This window comes from Lottia gigantea (assembly GCF_000327385.1).
Source record: "Lottia gigantea unplaced genomic scaffold LOTGIsca_123, whole genome shotgun sequence".
Classification (NCBI taxonomy): Eukaryota; Metazoa; Mollusca; class Gastropoda; family Lottiidae; genus Lottia; species Lottia gigantea.
Genome location: NW_008707279.1, coordinates 693,033 through 712,950, shown reverse-complemented (window position 1 = coordinate 712,950; position 19,918 = coordinate 693,033). Strand labels below are relative to the sequence as shown.

At 32.0% G+C, this 19,918-nt stretch overlaps 1 protein-coding gene across 1 annotated transcript; it reads left to right on the top strand.

Annotated features, from left to right (window-relative positions):
* Window positions 1–12,314: 12,314 nt before the first annotated feature.
* On the top strand, window positions 12,315–18,294 carry LOTGIDRAFT_138244 (hypothetical protein; the record flags this gene model as incomplete). The annotated part of the gene is made up of 2 exons (XM_009048530.1): window positions 12,315–12,416; window positions 18,115–18,294. The coding sequence occupies 2 exons, from the start codon at window positions 12,315–12,317 to the stop codon at window positions 18,292–18,294; spliced, it is 282 nt and encodes a 93-aa protein (XP_009046778.1).
* Between the last annotated feature and the right edge of the window lie 1,624 nt (window positions 18,295–19,918).

Here is a 19,918-nt window from a genome sequence, read left to right as displayed (position 1 = left end):
GTAAACCATCTACAGTCAGACACACGTTATTGCAGTGGACAAACAAATCACAGAATACCAGCATTAAGAATGTTAGCGTAAGGCAGTTGTCCTTGTCTCACCTCTACTGACTAGGCAGATGTCTGATGCCCTGTCTGAACTCTTGTCTGGTTGTTGTGTCTGATTTTGGTGTTCAGTATGAGTATAGTTAAGGCTGGGGGAGTTTCCCAAACTTCCAGGCTAAAATCAGAACACATATATTTTTTTTTGAGGCTTGTTCAAACTTACTTACCCAAAATTAGTCAAATGATTTTTGTTTTGGTCACTTCAAACCCAAGGGGTACTATATCCCTCCCATACTGTTCATAGTCAATTTAATATCTTGCTACTGTAAATTTCTATATGGTGCTGCCATTTTAATACATTAAAGATGTCTTTCCACATTTTTTAGACTAAAATCCAGCAAAATTCTGATTATTGGGGTTTATAATGAATTATCATGTATTCTTAATCTAAAGAAATGTTTGTGGACAACAAACTGGGAGAAGATAATAAACTCAAATCCACTTAGTATAGCAAAATTTAGTCTCCATGTTTGTTCACCAAATATTCGAAATTTGTTATCATGAGCTAAATATATTTGGAAGGAACTGATTTAAAGTAATTCATTTTATTTCTACAAAAAGAAATTGAAAAATTATCATTCCTGTTGCTGGTAGGAAAAAGGAATACCAAAGTATTTGAGTAGTTGATGCATTAGAATTAAGGAATTTATCCAATTATATTCTTGCCTTGATACTGGATAATCAAAAAAGACTATTTGATCATTCTTGATCAGTCACTCGTCAGTAAAATTGACTCGTGAGACGAACTGGTATTTTTCTCAATCATTAGTGACACCTCTACTTTCGATTTATAAGAGTATAAGCCATCCAAAAATCTAATATATGAATAGATGAAAATAAGGAAGGGCATCTTTAAAATGATTCTACCCTTTTATAACATAGTTCTCCTTAATTCATGTGCTAGTATAAATCAACCCATCACAGACTTCCATGTGAAGAAATAGACTGTAATGTGCCTAGAGCGTTTAATTTTTCAAAAAGTTTTATTGCATTATCACTGTGAATGAGTTATTCTTGTTCCAAGCATTTCAGTTTTGGCCAAGGTTAAACATTTTACCAATTTGAATTTCCTTATTCTCATATGATATTTGTTCTGAATTGGCTATTCGTTATATTTAACTCAAGATTGCTGCAGTAATTCATTGAGTTAGGCTTGCTCATTTTGGGGATGAAATCCCAGCACAGATATAGCTGACCTCAGGCCAATGTTGCAGATCTGACATAGAAAAAATGTTCAATCATACGAAAGAGTCAATAAATTGAGGTCTGTGTGATACAGGTTGGTTATGTTTAAAAATCCTTCAACATTTGTAAATAAAAGGAGACTAATGACTATGGCTTGGTAAAATGATCAAAATAATAGATTATCATTGTTAAGAAAATTCCTAATCATTATAGGTTAAAGTTACATTTTCTCCACTGTACCCGTTAACAAGTAGTAATCTCTTCCATATAGCACATTCACTTCAGCACATAACATACCCACAATAAACTATAATAAAACAAAATAAATCAAAGCAAGAATATACTTCTATGATGCAAAAATTACCCATGAAATTAAAAATTTTGGCATATTTTAATTTAGTATTTACAGGGTTTTTCAATTGAATCATTTAGATTATTCATCGATTATTGATCGCTAGCCATTAATAACAAAATTCAATTTGTTAATCGATACCCAGCCCTCATTGCACACTGCATGATATTCCATTCTAATAAGCCGGATCAGGTGAAGAAAAGTAGGACAAATTTGACCAAATTCTTGAAACAACAACCAAATTTATGTGTCTTTTCTTTAAAATTGTGTATTATAAATCCGCCCAGAACACTGTTTGCCTCACATTGGCTTGCACTACAGCCTTGACCTTGTAATCAGGATATCAAAAAAAACAAATGACAAAATTATGAATGAGTTACATATAAAAATTTTTGTTAACATAAATTTTCCTATTTCCTGAAACAGCATGGGTTAAAGAGATTTTCCTCTTAAAATGAGCCTGGTGGTTCAAGGTTTGATACATAACTCTAGATAGAACCTTGATAGAAAAACACCCAAAAATATTAAAGGGACAGGTGCACCATTAGTTTGACCAATCGTACCTTAATGTCTGATACAGGTTTTTTTTACACAAAAATGTGTGTCCAGAATTATCTGCGTTTGAAAGTTAAAATGATGACTCGTCTTTTCTTGAGAAACTGCAATATATAAAAAAGACATATACAGAAATAGTGAGTAAAATTTCTAGTTTGAGGTTATTTTGAAGGAATTATGCGATTTTTGTACATTTCTAGTACTTTCTAGACTATTTAGATATATTCAAAACCCTAAACCTCCAACCCTAAAAAATGTTGAAACCCATGTTCCTTTAATGTTTTGCTGGCTTGCAATGGTGTGTATTTTAAGTTAGACTCCAAACAAAATTGCATCAGTTCAATGGAAAATAGTAGATGTAAATATAGAGTATTCATTGTTATTGTTGTTTGCCATTTAGCATTATGTATAAATTTGTAGTATTTATTTTTTTAAACAAGAGTATATATATATCACATCTGTTACTAATAGTTCAAATGTTCAACATCTAGATCCAAACATTCTTCTATAAATAAACATTATTACACTATAGTCATTGTCTCTCAATCATATTGATAGGAGAAAACATAACAGAAATATTTGTGAAATTTGAAAAAACTGTTATCAGTATCTTTTTATGTGCAGCACAGCAAATACTTCATTTCTTTGTATGTTGAAGCTTGTTTTTATGATGCGTTGCATTGCATAACAAATAGATTAACCTTGTTTTTCAGTTGTAAACATGCACTCATTTTTTCCTAATAATGGCAGACGTCTTGTGGCTTGAGCAATCAAAGCTACACATAGTTTGTCATGCTTTTTCAAGCTTGCAGGCAAATTGTTTAAAGTGTCATAACGGAAAAAAAAAAGAAATTGAATTTTTTTTCTTGAAAATGATAAACAGCTTTAGTTATGTAATAAATTTTAAAACTTGACAAACGCAAATGAGAAAGTATGTTATATTTTAATGAAGATTGACATGAAGGATATGGAAAATTAAGTCACTGCGATGAGCTCAGGATAAAATAGTGCCAGCAGATTTTGAAGCTCATTGTCTTCTTGTTAGCGTCAAAGACAATGTCAAATGGGATTAAAGATGGTTTTCCTTATTATTTAGTGTCAAATTAAGCAAACTATTTGATTAATTGGTGTTTCTAATGAATTATCATGTATTCTTAATCATATCATTATGTTCTTATTGCATATGATTAAGAGTTTAATCAATCATAAATGTCCATGTATGTACAGTCTGGATAAACAAAAAAATACTTTTTGACCTTTCTTGATCGGTCACTCATTGGGATTTTGCTTTTAATGCTCTTCTAATTTAGCTAATGATGAATTTAATATGGACATGTAAGACTTTTCCAAGAACACCTGAACTTTCTATTCATTAAAGTATTAGCATTTTCATTTTCATAAATGAAAATAAGGGAACCCATCTTTAAAAGGGATTACGCATTCAGAAGAAACACTTTTAAACAGAGGCTCTATTTGCAAGTTAAAGATCTAACACCAGTTTGCAACCGATAAAACAGCTGTCTATACAATTTCAAGGTTAATTTTCAGATTGCACACTGCATGTGGTTGCCCATATTGAATAGCAGTTCTGTTGAATATAATTCACACCAGCAAATGTCATCAATTGATGTAACAGATCAAAATGGCCTTTTTGTCCAAAAAAAAAACAAAGAGTTTGCTTCTGATTAGCGCACACTGAGAATTTTTGTCGACAATGCAGATTTTGAGTAAAATCTCACGTATGCCTGTGCTTCCAAGACAAGATTTTGAACATCAAACCTGTTTGATATTTTTCGCTAATTTTCTTGTCGGCGATTGTTATCTTTTTGTGACAGCTCTCACTCACAACAAAACTCCACAAATTCATTCTCATTCATCAACATAGGGAAAAGGATCAACTGGAGACTTTTTGTCTCTTTGTGTGACTGCAGTGGCGCTGATGAATTGATGTATCAGGATATGACATACTACAATACTTGTATCATATCATAAGATTGTGTATCTATACTTGCCGATTTTCTTCATTCTATAGAAGGTGGCAAACACAAATTTGTTATCAATGACTTGACTGAAATTGTTGGTAACTATAAGACATAACCACTTCTATCAACTACATTACCAAATATCACAGTTATAAAGTTATAAATTGATATGGAAGCCTAATTATTGAAAATTGTTAACTTTTGCCTCTTTACATTATATGACACTTGGATCGCGATACGTATTGTATCGTGACTTGATTTGCGATACCCAAACTCTTGACAAGAATCTAGTCTGCGAGATAAAAACCTTATAACAATCAGTGGTGTGCCCTCATCATAAGGAAGAATAAATATAGAATACAGCTGGTAATTAGGATTGAGAAAGAATTTCAACTATTGTTTTGATAGTCTTATTATGCAATTTGTCTGTTATTTTAGTATATATGTATGTGTGTTTCTGTGTATTTTTATTGACATGTTTATGTACAGTGTGTATATACAATTTGGTTCTAATGGGTATTTTAATTCTTTCAAAAGATATTTCAAACTAGAGGGTAGTGTCTCAAGAAAAGACAACTTGTCTTTTTAACTCTCAAACGGATAGTTCTGGACACATAATGGATTTGAAGGCTCAAATTTTGACAAGGAGCCCTGAACACTATCCACATGGTGAAAAAAGTAGGACATAATACTCCATTCATTTTTTTCATTTCTGAACACTATCACTGATTGACTTAGCTAAAATATTCCCGTTTCTGAGACCAAGGTATGATTGGTCACAAAAATGGTGCTTCAGTCCTTTTAAAAAGGTAACACATCTGTACATGAGTTTACTAATTTCCTGATCTCGATGGTTAATACACTTATCAGGAGCAAATTTTGTCATGTCTACTTGATGTTTCAATACTTCTATTAAAATGAAATAGACAAAGAAATTTTTCTGCCTAATTTTTTGGCAGATCTTCTGAGTCTGTGACTATGACCTAGAGCTGTTTCTTTTAAGACGTCTGCTTTTAAGCCTACCTTGATAGACATGCAAACAGTCTGTAGAAAAACAGTTGTCAGTAATGTTGACCTTGGCAACTGCTTTGGGGTTTACATAAATTGCACATTGTCTGTATTTGTAAACACATGTAATGAAAGTGTTTACTTGTTGACATTGTGCCGTATTTTTTGTCTAGACTGAAAAAAATCCAATAACAGTCAACAAAGCTTGATATATAAACATTTTTTAAACCAGGTTTTTCAAACCAGTGCTTTTAGTGTTGTAAAAAAGTTCAAGACAGAAGGATCATAGCAAGGTAATTTTGATGGTTCAATGTGTATCTTCCATATTTCTCTATGAAATTTCAGATTCTTTTCTTTTCTCAGTGACATTTGACCATCATTTTACTAACTTTTGATTAATATGTTGAGATATTATACAGTACAATGAAACTTAGACCAAACATTCGTTCCTTTTTTTATTAGCTTTTATTTTTATTGTAGCCACTACAATAAAGGTCTAAAGATGGGCCTCTTAAACATTCGTCAAAATAACCTTTTGACCTAACCAATAAAATTTATGCCATCTCCAGCGCTAGAACTTTGTGAGAGTGAAGGAATTTGTTTGGATAAAGCAGATGTCATCATATTAGGTCTAAAGGTTATTTTGACAAATGTTTAAAAGGCCAGTATTTAGACCTTAACTAGCACTAAGGAATAAATGTCTAGATCAGGTCTCACTAGCACTAAGGAATAAAAGTCAAGATGAGGTCCTAGTAGGGAATAAGTGTCAAGATGAGGTCTTACTAGGGAATAAGTGTCAAGATGAGGTCTTACTAGCACTGGGGAATAAAAGTCAAGATGAGGTCTTACTAGGGAATAAGAATCAAGATGAGGTCTTACCAGGGAATAAGAGTCAAGATGAGGTCTTACTAGGGAATAAGAGTCAAGATGAGGTCTTACTAGCACTAGGGAATAAAAGTTATGATGAGGTCTTACTAGGGAATAAGGGTCAAGATGAGGTCTTACTAGGGAATAAGGGCCTTTACTATGATTGTTATTTTGTATACTAAGTTTGAACTGTATGTACTATCGTAGCATTATGGTTATTAAAATGGTAATTTTCATGCCATATGTCACTGCCGGTATCATTCAACTGAAAAATTCAAATTATAATTAAATATTAATTTTCAATTTTCAACCAGGCGTCTGTGGTTCATGCAATTCCTCTCAAACTAAGCATTTATGTTGTCACTAATCACAAAATCCTTATGTGATAAAGCATATTTTGCGATTAGTGACATCATCAAACACTTATTTTTCGTGCAATTGCAGGAACCACAGACATCTGATTGAAATTTGGAATGGTGCAAATTGATGCTATCGGTCTCCACGATACACATACAATGTTAGAAAACCTTTTAACAATCCCTTTAATAGTAATACAGGTTAATAACTCATCCCTTTAATAGTAATATAAGTTAATAGCTCATAATCGTTAGTTATAACTTCTACTACAAATTACTCACAAATTAAGAGAATTCAACTGTATGATTAGTCTTATTCATGTGTGTTGTTCAAGTGCTTAAATTTATGAGCTTTTTTATTACATTAATTGGTTAAGATTGTTTTAAATTTTAAAAAAATGACAAAATATTTAAAGGTGTAATTTAAAAGAAAACTGTCAACTTTTAAGTGATCACTTTTTTTTTTTTAGACATATTTGATCTAAAAAACTAACACCAATGCCCATTCAACAAAATATAGTCTTATATCATTTCATTTTTTAAGGCTTCTTTTATCAACAAGTAATTGAAGTTGCTTTATAGGGGAACAGTCGGGATTGATTTGTATCTTTATTGTGCTTTAATAGTCTTAAGAAGTACTAAAACGCACGAAAATCTCATAATCCCTTCAAATATACCTCAAACTAGAAATTTCACTGTCTATTCCTATATATGTGTTTTCTATATATGGCAGAGTCTCACTAAAATTCAAGTCGAATTTTTAACTTAATGTGAATAATTATGGATACACATTGATTTGAAGGCTCAAATTTCAACGATGAGCTGTGAACATTATTAATGATTACGTAAGCTAAAAAAATTGCTGTTTTGGAAACTAAGGTATGATTGGTCAAACTGATAGTGATGGTGCTCCTTTAATAAAAAATGAAATTGATCTTCGTTATACATTATAGCTGGGCGGTATCGTGATAAATACCGGTATAAGAATTTATTTGTTCGTAATATCGAAATATTGCTGTATAGTGAAATATGGTAGTTATCATGATATATCATCAAATTTTTGCCCAGATAAACAATTTTAGTAAGTAAACATTTGAAACAGATGTTTGTTTCATATTAATAACGATTAGGGGTTTTTTAAGGGATATTAATTTTTTTTCATGCATTTAAAATTTGTTTGTTTCAAAAAAAAGTAAATAGGCTTCCATTATCATCATTTATCACACAACAATTCTATTCTCGGGTTCATAACATAGGTTCATAAAAGCCATATGTACTCATAGTTATTTACTATGCAAATTAGTTCATGTATTCATATACCATGTAAACAGAACAACATGACATTCTTTGAAATTGACGACTCAATTAACATTGAAGGTAAACGGCATGACATTATTCATAATAATATAACTTTGATTAATTTTCCAATTTAGTTATCACATGAACATGTTTATCAACATCTAAATTATTACGGCAAAGACATTTGAGGAAACGTACAAAAAGGTAGACTTCAAAATGAAGGCTTTATATAGAAAAAGATCAACAAAAATTTAAGAAAATTATGTATTCATTGATAGGTGTCTGAATCTTTCACTCGTGCTTATCTAATATAAAATTTATTTTATTCATCGCCAGATTAAATATTAAATCTGGGCACGCATGCATATAAAAATTACTCCAGAGTTATTACCATATAATATTGTCTTAATTTTAACCCCTGATTTATCCCAGCTTTCAAGGGTTGAATATGAATTTAACTCAGTGATCATAAGCACTCGTTGCTTGTCCGAATGCTTAATATTGTGATATCCAGTTGAATCAACATCACCCAGCCCTATTTTATAGTGTCAAATATTATATAATTTAACTTAGATATCAATCATATTTGTGAAGATATAAAAAAAAACAGGTCATTTATACTGAGTTATATCATGCATGACATAAATATATTTTCTATCAGACCAACTATTATGGTTACTATACTAAACTTTTATTATGTTCATTATTGGCCACAAAATTGCATTGCTGTTAAAGCAACATTCCGCTTTTTTTGTAGGTCGAAAAAATTTTTTGCTAAAATTTGTGAAATCTATACTCCAAAATCTAGAGAGATGTACCCTTTAACGTATCTGAAAATTTTAAGTAAAGAAATCCAGCCGTTAATTTTGAAATGCCAAAAATATTTAAAAATATTATGTAAGGTTTTTAAGTTTGTTGAAGCTGTTAGAAAACTACTGTGCAGATTTGAGTAAAATTAACGCCTAATTGTCGAGAAACATGTCTTTTACTTATTTTAAAGGTTTCAACTAATAACATCGAGCCATTATAAAGCCACAATAACACAATAAATAGGTCAAACTGCTTTATTAACAATTAGTACTCTCTATTTTTAATTAACCCTCTTAAAACAAATCCAGCTAGATTAAGTTGATACATAGATATAAATAGCATACTTTAGAAATATTTTCAGGCATAATTTACGATGTTTTTGAAAATCAAAACTTTTTACCAAAAAGCGGAATACCCCTTTAACAGAAATAATTGATATCTCAACGCCTTAAAGTTTGTAAAGTAAAAATATTGTTTAGCCTTGACTCCTGGGGCAGGTCTGCCATTTTACCAATAGAGTTATCCCCCTTTCTCAGTTAGGAAAAACATAAACATGATAGCCATTATTATAGTGAATAGTACGTTTAGAAAGGAGGTTAAAATCAATGTCTAAATATAATTTGGAAGGTATGTCATTACAATACTTACATCTATTTTATTTTCTATCCACATTAGCCATCACCTTCTGGGGTTAATAACCCGAAACCAGACTTATTCTTGGACAATTAATACATATGTTAACATCAGTATGTATCTTATATGAAGAAAAACATGTAGGCCTATTTTCAACACTTGTGGACAATTTTAAAATCGTTGGAATTGATGTAATAGAATTTGGCATGTAGGGCCTAGTTATAATTTACCTCAAGTGAACTTCTTACCATGGACTATTTTAGTACTGTACCTGAAGTTTCAGAAATTTGTGTTATTTTTGCCGTGTGTTTGTTACAAATTAAAAATAGGTCAATGCATACAGTATCAAATTCCATATGACTACTGGTTGAATGAAGTTTATCTATAGTAGATTAGAAGCGTAATTCTTTTTTTATGGCTAGTAAAGTTTTTGATATAGACTCAAAATAAACAATACTGAATAACAGGTGAAGTGCTGAGTTCTATAACAGAATCATCTATAGAATGTAATGTCATGTAATAGAAATGTATGGTGGCTAAATTAGGACATTATATAAACAAATATGTCAAGTTCTAAACATGTTACACTTTCTATTTAGTAGGCCTAATGTTATTTTATATACCCTACATATTATATAAAACATGGCAAATAAGCTATGTGAACCCTCTGATAGGGAATTCAAGTTGACAAACCAAGTTGCAGAGGGACATCAAATGTTCCATATATTAGTAATCATGCCCAACTTTGTTAGTGCCCCGTGAAGAGTCCTATTTATAGTTGAGGTAGCTGAAATTCAGTAACAGTTTAAAGGGGCATTCTCCTTTTTTTCATTCAGTTTTTGTGGCTTAGAGCGTGAAATACATGAAACTACATGCCAACATATACAGGAAGATACCCCTTACCTTTCGTGAAAGTTACAATTTAAAATATCCAAGCATTAAGTCACAAATAGCTCCAAAAGTCTGTTGTCAAAACCAGTTATGTAATTATTTTGAATCCCCCAGGTATTCAGCTCCTATCCCTCTATCAGGGTGACTCTAGAAGTTTGAGAGGGTCTTGAGCATATGTTAAGATCAGTATTTGATTTTTCAAATCAACATCCCCTTGTCAGGTTAACCCAATACTGGCACCGGTTGGGGTGCATGTTTGAATTTGACCCTATCATTGATGATATTAAATAGAGTTGCGAGTGGGAGTGTTATGTTAAAATTTGACAGAATTTGACAGAATAGGGCAACTTGTATCCACTTTCCATCTTCCTTATCCAATTTTCTTATCCATCTTTTTTTTTATCCAATTTTCTTATCCATCTTCATTAGCCATCTTTTTTTATCCATCTTTTTTTATCCATCTTTTTTATCCATCTTCAGTAGCCATATTTTTTATCCTTCTTTTTTTATCCATCTTTTTTATCCATCTTCCTTATCCATCTTCCTTATCCAGAATATAGTGCAGAAGAAAAAATTGAGAAAAATACGACACAAAAATCACATCTGAACCATTACATAAATCTTCTTGAAAAAAAAAAGGTCAAGATAAAAGCTAATTAAATGAAGACAAGAAGACAATATAATTATGACAGATATGTTTTCCATTTAAATCTTATAACAACCAGATTTCCCAACTATCAAGCCTCTTAATAATCTTGTTGTCAATTGGTTTCGCAATAGGATTAAGAAAATAGTACAGAGGGCTTTTAATTAGCTTTACAGTACACAAGAAACACCTATAATCAACAAGGATAACAATTTAGGTGTCTTTTGGGGTCCTTTGCTAAATCTTTTGACATTGATCTTTTCCGGATTCCCTAAAACTTAGTATTTAATGATGTCACTTATAGCAAAATATGCTTTATCGCCCTTCGCTATTAGTGACGTCATCACATTCTTAGTTTCATTGGATTGTAGGAACCACAAACATCTGATTGAAATTTGGAATGGTGTAAATTGATGCTTTCAATGTCCTCGAAGAAAAAACAAACTATCATAGAATGATTATTATTACAATTAGTTTTATTCAAATGACCAATACCACCTCTTAGAATGAACATAAAATTCTTAAAACTTGGCCTATAAGAGAATATACTTATTTACCTGGTGTCATAACAACAGAATCCTTCTATAATCCAATAACTAAGTAATAATCAATTTCAGTACCATTAATAATTTAAAAAAAAAACATCTGAAAGATTTTAAGTGCTTTCAAATCTGACTTAAGAAGTTTTTTAGATTTATTGGATTATACAGGAATTCTGTTGTATAGTTATGACATCAGGTAAATCCATTGATAAATGTGTTATACTCCCTTCACCAAGTTTGTTCATTTTTATAGGTAGTATTCATTTAAAGGGATAGGTGCACCATTTTATGGTGTTGATTTGTGTCTTGAATATAATAAGTTGATAGTGAGCAGAAGTATTAGAAATGTACGAAAATTGATAATTCCTTCAAAAATATCTCAAACTAGGAATTTTGCTAACTATTTCTATATCAAAAAAATGGCAGCTGTCCAGGTGAATTATAGTTGAAATATATCTATAATAGATTTTTACAAACTGTGACTTTGTTGTCACTAAAATTTTTGAATTTTTACTGTGTAATGTTTTGGTTAAACGTTAATTTTTATTTGAAGCTCTTCAACTTTGAATACACCAAGTTTTTTTTAAATGTTTGTCTGGAATTTAGTGCTGCGTAGCGCTAATCATACCACAATATCATATATCATGATATGTGGTAATGGCATAAAAATTAATATTTTATCTTTAAAGTTTCAATATATATTAATTTATAACTGTGATATTTGGTAATATAGTTGGTAGGAGTGGTTAACATCAACTGCCTTATAAAGAGTTTACAAGAATTGATGTCAAGTCAGTGAAAAAAAATTTTTTATCACTCACCAACTTATAAAAATTCAAATTTAAGTTAAAATCCAAATTTTTTTATGGACTGAGAGTTATCGTCAATTGATACACGACCTCGTGATACGATACACGTATTGTGGCATGTTGTAACATGATACATGGATTCATCGATTTATGGTGCCAGCGCTACTGGAACTGCAACTTTAAAATTCATTTCTTGTTTTTCAGATGAATAGATGGAATGAAATAAAGATGGATGCCTTTCACTAAGATAAATTTGCCTGACTTTATACAACAAGATGCCTGTTGGTGCCATTCCCTTTCCTTTTGGTGATTGTAGAATATGCAATGATAAAGCTACCGGTGTCCATTATGGTGTGGCCACTTGTGAAGGTTGTAAGGTAGGTACTTTCTTTTCATCTATATCCTTTTTGTGGTCGAAACTTGCTTACATAATCAGTCTAATTAAAGTTAGAGGAAACTTCAGTCGTCAGGGCTGGAAAGGGTAGAAGTTTGATTGGATAAAGCAGACGTCATCAAGAGGTTAATTTGATAAATATTCAAGAGGACTGTCGTTAGACCCTAACTGAAGTGAGGATATTAAGAATAAAAGCTAATAAAAAAGTAGCCTGAAACATCTGCCTCTTTCTAGCCTCTGATGGATATTTTGACAGTTGTCAGCTGGAGTAGAGTCAGAAGAAAAAGACCCTGATAAATGGGAATTTTCCACATCTCCAAAGTGTGTTTTCTCTAACATAATATTGAATTACCTTTAATACGATTGTAAATAAGTGTTGGGCATCACTGTAACTTTCGTTTTGTTAGTATCACGTGACTCTGTGACCTTAGAACTTTTGGCTGCACATGCAGTCTTAAATGGCCAATGCTAGATCAGTTTCGCCAAAAAAAAACTTTGATGGAACCGGAGACATGACATAAATGGTGTAGGGAGAAAATGATGGTATGACTGAACTACGAAAATTTATTTTCAAGATAAAAAAACCCAAAAATATTCATCTTTCCAAATATACCTGGGATTTGCAGATCTGATGTATCTAAATAGGAGAATCTGCGGAGATCACTGTCCCCATTCAACAGGGTTTATTATTTCTGTCTCTACACCAGCTGACATCTGTCCAAATAGCTATCAGTGGCTGGAATAGAGACAGATGTTTTGGTCTAATAAAAAGCTGAACGAAAGTTGAGTCTAATTTTAATTAACATAAAATATATGTGTTCAGATATGATTATTAAAGTCTCTGGAAGATTTTCCTTGAAGAAGAATAAGTCCTGGACTGTGATCAACTAACAATTCACAACATTTTATTGCATCCTTGACAGTTGTCGAGATTTACACTGAATTAACAGGTTAACAGTTTTAATAGACTGCCATAAACTGATTTTATCGTCTTAGGTAAACAACCAATATTGTCGTAAAACATTAGCAACTGATGCACAAGGAGTCTTTCTCAAACAGGGAACCAAAGTGCAATCGATATATCGTGGGTGACACGTACAATATTATATTATTTCAATGGTTCATTGTTCTTTTTTCTGCAGATGAAAAAATCTTGTACAATGTACTATTATACGTTTGAATGGGCCGGAGTACTCAAACTGTTAAACAAAGTTTAATTATTCAAAGAATGAAAACCACGTATAGTGGTAAAAAAAATGATAAAAAAGAGTTAAACAAAATAAGCATACAAATAGTTTTTTGCGTTTTTCTCGATATGGAAATGTACCCTGATATTTATATATAATACTTTGATACATTGATATATACCCTGCCTTAGAACGACTTAGCACAACTGATAACTACTGGCGTAAACTGTCATTTCAAAGTTATAAGCTGTTGTTATAATATCAGTTCCTCACAGATTCTTCAATTGCAAGGAATCTAAGACTTTACTTCCATAAATAAGGTGAATCCTGGTCATGTGACCACCTTTATTAAACAGCCACCTTCAATATGCACCACAATAAAGATTTCCTCACAACTTTTCAATATGATTGATGACTGGTAATCCACCACCTTCATTACGTGATCATCGATGATGTATTATGACCATAACAGTTCTCATTATCTCGCTTGTATGAAAATTACATGGTTTTACATACAGGTGAGATTAATAGGGATTATAGCTTACTGGCAATTTGCTAATCCTCAAAAGATGAACTCAATTGTTAATTAATTATGTCTCCCACAAGATATAAAATGGCCATCGAAACAAAAATTTTTTTTTTTGATTCTGACCCAACTCTCTTCTAAGAGACCTCCACCATTAAGGTACCGTTTAGGATTATCGTCTTGGGTGGTCTCTTAATACAGTTAATACTGTGTACTAATAAGTACTTATTTATGGAATTTAGTGCTGACAGAGGGGGCCACTTCTGTTGCGGATTTAAGAGGGCACTAGTAGATTAAATTTTTCATTTTTATGGCCCAAGTTGGGGGCCATGGGCCTAAAATTACAGCCAAAATACTCCACTGATTTCATGGTATCATTGCACCAGGAACATATAACAATTGTATTGGAGTAACCGATAAGATTGAAGAGTTTTAATGAATTTGTGTGATAATAAACCCATTTGACCATTATTGAAGGTCAGTAAAGGTTATCAGATCTCATTGAATTGATGTACATTTATCTGGAGTTATTGCAAGTAATAGGACAAAATACAAAAAAAATTGCGTGTGTGTAAAATGCCAACAAAATAATGTAATGATAAATCTGGAATACAAATCTACTTTATTTCAAACTTAAAATGAATTTGTGTTAAAAAAACGAGTTGTGTTTTCATTACTTTATTTCAATCGAAGCTACTTTTTGAAATGGATTCAATACTTTTGCTGTACTTTTGTAATGATTGTCACAGATTTTGGAAGTGCGTGGATGTTAATCTATATACTTGCTACTTGCTGACTATTTCTATTTTCTAACACTTGAAGAGTTACTCAGTAAGTAGCATGCAGTTATCTCCCATTATTATTCAGAAGTAGGCCTAGGATTTTACCCTTGCAAACATAACAAATGAAAATGAAATGAATGGAATTTTACGTCCTACTATTCTGCACCTGATTGGGTTTATGAAGAAAGGCAACGCCCTGCATTGTGCATTGAGGGAGATTTTGCCAGGACAACATTAGCCTTCTCTTTTACGATTTCCAACTGTCGAGCGATCTTTAACATGCACAGTCTGGAGCAAATGTGGCCTCGGTTTATTGTCACATCCGAACGACTAGACACCTTGTCCATGTTAGTCCCTTATCACTGGGAAACCGGGTAAAAAAATCTGAACGTATCATCTTGACTTATGTCAAAATTGATCCCTGGACCTTCAGGTTAGCAAGCTAGCATCTAACTAACTGAGCCACCACGGCTCTCTGCTTGAGAACAGAAACGTAGGTGATAAAAAATTAATAAATCATTAAAAACAAACAGTAAAAGCTGAAGCTTATTCATTACATCTACTTAATGTCACTTGAAAATGGCCGCTTTATTAGTCAGTTGAGTATTACATAATCAAAAAGTACAAACTAATTTAGTCTTTTTAGATAAAAGAAGTTAGAACTGAAAGATAATGTGTTGACGATGTTAAAGTTGGTAGTAAAATCTATTGCTTTTCTTCAAGAATAACAAATAAAGGTCACATAGCAACGATAAACAATTCTGCAATTAGTCTGTGGTCTTTATGTGCCATTTTGTAATGATAATATCTTGAGAAATATAATTTGTTTCTGGAGTATTTTATAATGATGCTTAATGGTACAATAATGACATTGTTATCTTAATTCAGTACTTGTGCACTATTGAAATTGTATAAAATCATGATTGAGGACAAATTGATGTGCAGTTAATGGTGGTTGTGGGTTCTTAACACAGTTGGTGTGGGAAAGTGTTGTGAAGGAGTCATCTTTCCTCATACATGTGATTATAGTTGCCAAGGACCAGCTGGAAAACAGGATCTTCGTTTACCTACATTATTTCTATATAGCATCTTTTGATCTTATTAAAAGCACATACAGATTCTTTCCCATGGTTTTTCTCTGCATCAGATTACAACAATTGTGATCTCTAGATCTTAAGAAATTGTTATAGAAATTTTGTTCATTCAAATCTTCTCTTAATCTATGAATATTTATGGCAACCAATAAGCCAGTTCCGAATTATACGTAAGCATGCGCAACACACTTGTTCCCTAATTCCTCCTCGGGATAAAACAACGGCGATTTAGGGGAAGTCTATGGCCATCGCTGGAAATCCATGTTATCCATTTATCATTTTAAACGTTGTCTAAAGCAAGCTTTCTCATTTCATGGCGTCTGACAATTGTAAATCTATAGACTGTCATGTTAAATCAACATTGTTTATCTCAAGACGGAAGTAGGGTATTAGTGTTTGCAAGCTTCCGAATAGGATTATTATTTTAATGACATAGAAATCAAATTTCATATCAATATCTTAAGATCAATGTTGGCACCTTAGAGAAAAAAAACATTTATCAAATTGATAAATGTTTATTTAAAACAAATATATTAAAGGATTTTCGAGGACATTATTTTTACGCAATTCCTGAGAATTTTGATGCTAAATAAAACTTACTGTCTTGTCTACCTCGCTTTATAAATGTCATTGTCAAGAAGCAATATTAGATTTGTTAGTTCAGAGAGAAAATCATAAGATGAATGGCTTTTTTACATACCTTTTAACTTCTTACAGGATTTATTTTTTCCAAATGTAGATTTCATTAGTTATGAAAATCATGCTTGAAGGGTACATACAAATTTAATTCATTGGCTTTTTAGGTTTTTTTGTTTTTTTGGGCTTGCTTCAGTATGGAAATGTCATATCACATGTATTTCCCAGTGGAGTGCTAGTTGGAGTTGGATTTGTCATGTCTCCGATATGTACTTTAAAGAAATTATAGAAATTTTTTCTTTCTTCAGCATGTCTTATATTATTTCTCCAACTTCTAACAAGTATGCACTCTTAAGTCTGACTGTCGAAGAGGATCACACCCATTTCAGAATTACGATTGTTAATATATTAGTAATTTGAATCTAAGTCAAGATATTGATTAGATAAGTAGATAAGATTATAGTTACACCAGGTAAATATTAAATATAGATAATAGATATTACCATGGTGTTTTATTGAACTACTTTTCAAATGTTATACATTATCAATCGGCAATCTTCGACAGTTTCCGTAAAGCTGAATATGTCTTTGTAATGAATGGTTGATTCCGTTGTGTCTTGGGTGAGACTCTTTACTTCCGGTATTTAGCAGTGATTTGTCATGTAATTGTAATATTGCGACCTAAATATAGTCCTTAAATTTAGAGACTTTGGGAGATAATTCTGACTCTTACATATTCTATTATGATTTTGAAATACATCTTTTACAGGTGTTTTGTTTTCATTGTCATTGTTTACAATCACCTGTAGTTCTGAATGACCAGTCTCTAATATTTAAATTACCAGAATCACGTGATCACATGACAATTTTGACATAGTTCCTGTAAAAAATGTCTGTCATTCATGATAATATATAAAACAAAACAACTAAAATTTTTACAGTAGCGACCATGTGATTCCCCTAGATCTTGAATAGCATGTTATATCACCCACAAAATTAACACAAATCATGACTCGTAGATTTGCATTGTATTCAGTCTAATTGAATTTAGACCAAACTTTCGTTCTGGTTTTTTATGGCCACTTCAGTTAGAGTTAGAGTTTGTCTTTTAGACAGCCCTCTTGAACATGCCTCAAAATAACCTTTTGACCAAATCTGATGAGATCTGCTTTAACCGATCAAATTCCTCCACACTTGAACAAAATGCCAGTGCTGGAGAAGGCAGAAATTTTATTGGTTAAAAGGTTATTTTGACGAATGTTTATGAGGCCTGTCTTTAGACCCTAACTGAAGTGGCTATATTATAAATAAAAACTAATAAAAATGGTATGAAAGATTGTTCTAATTTTAATAAGACTACATAATATTCATATTGCTATGTATTACTCATGATTTCATAAATGCAAATTTGTTGCTTTCATCCATCTCTAAGAAGCAATTATTTTCTGTATTTCAGGGATTCTTCAGAAGGAGTATACCGAAAGGAGAGAAATACAAGTGTTTTTTCGGTGGCCAGTGTGTTATTAGTCCTCAGAATCGGAATAGATGTAAAGCCTGTCGTTTCAAGAAATGTCTAGATACAGGAATGGCAATAGATGGTATGATATTTCAAATCCTCCATTCCAAATCTTGTTGATCAACTCTCCTCCGTCAGATATTTCTTTCGCAAACGATGGATTTTGTCATATTTCTGAAGGAGCTGTAGTGGCTCAGTGAGCTAGACGCTTGCTCACTTACCTGAAGGTCCATTGTACAAGTCCAGCATAGGTTAAGATTTTTCAACCCTGTTTCCCCCGTAATTAATGATGCAGAAAATCTTTAAGTGGTTCGGATGAGACCCCAAGTGCTACAGGTTGTGCACGTTAAGGATCCCTTGAACATTAAAAATAAGAAATGAGTAGGCTTGTATGACAAAATTGCCCTCATCACACACATCATGGAGTTGCCTTATCAGGTGCCATTAACTCCATTCCATGTGATAAAGTGTAGAATACAATAATAATAGAATATTTTCACTGTTATATAGTACAATACAACAATTGTAGAGCAATATAGAAATACCACTGTTAAAATAGTGCTCAATACAACAATTGTAGAGCAATATAGAAATACCACTGTTAAAATAGTGCTCAATACAACAATTGTAGAGCAATATAGAAATACCACTGTTAATATAGTACTCAATACAACAATTGTAGAGAGATATAGAAATACCACTGTTAAAATAGTACTCAATACATCAGTTGTAGAGCGACATAGAAATACCACTGTTAAAATAGTACTCAATACATCAATTGTAGAGAGATATAGAAATATTAAAACAAAAGTTAAATCATGCTGTTACTCAGAAACTGAGTAACAACATGTTTTTTTAGAGTTCTGGTTTAATATTTCTAAAATGTTGATATAGAATAATCAGTAGGCTTGAATAGATAACAATTATTTTCCTTGCAGTCAATTTATTTACAATGGGATTCTGCCCTCAGACTTTAATTTAATATGGATTCAAATTTTATTTTCCTTTTTTTTTTTATGTGAGTTTTATATTTTCTCAAGTATGGTATGTTTGTCAAAAATAAATTTTGGTAAAATTCTGCAAAACTTTTGATCTTGATTCATCTCGACTCATTGTTTAAACATAGATGTTTTAGATGACTAAAACTTAAACTAAAAAATTTGACTTATGTAACTGACATAGTCTGCTCGACTTTTGTTTGTAGGTTGAAACATCACTTGATATATTTACTTTACACATAAGTTGATGCTAATATTAAAACTTTTCTCTTTTCAGCTGTAAAGATGGGAAGAATACCTAAAATAGAAAAAGAAAAAGCTTTAGAAGCAGCTAGAACCAGTCCTCCTGCTGAACCCATGGATACTACTCCAATGGAAAATCATGATACCAACATGAATTTCCAAAATAATAACTTTGCCTCAGGATCAAGGATGATGATCCCACCTTTAAATATCAAACAGGAAGCTGGAACTTCCTTTGCATCATGTGACAGACAACCAGATAATTTTGATCCCAATTTCTCTCACAACCGCTACGATTTTAATCCTCTACCTCTTTGGTCTGGTATGGACATTGCAAATGACCAAATTAAAACAGATCCCCAATATGACAATACATCTCAACCAGTGTTTGAAAATACAAATTACCCCCTAATTCCACGTAATACCTGCACCCCAGGTAGCGACGATAGTTCCTCGGGAAGTCGAAATCATTTCAGTCCAGACGTAATTAAGGTCCTTCTTGA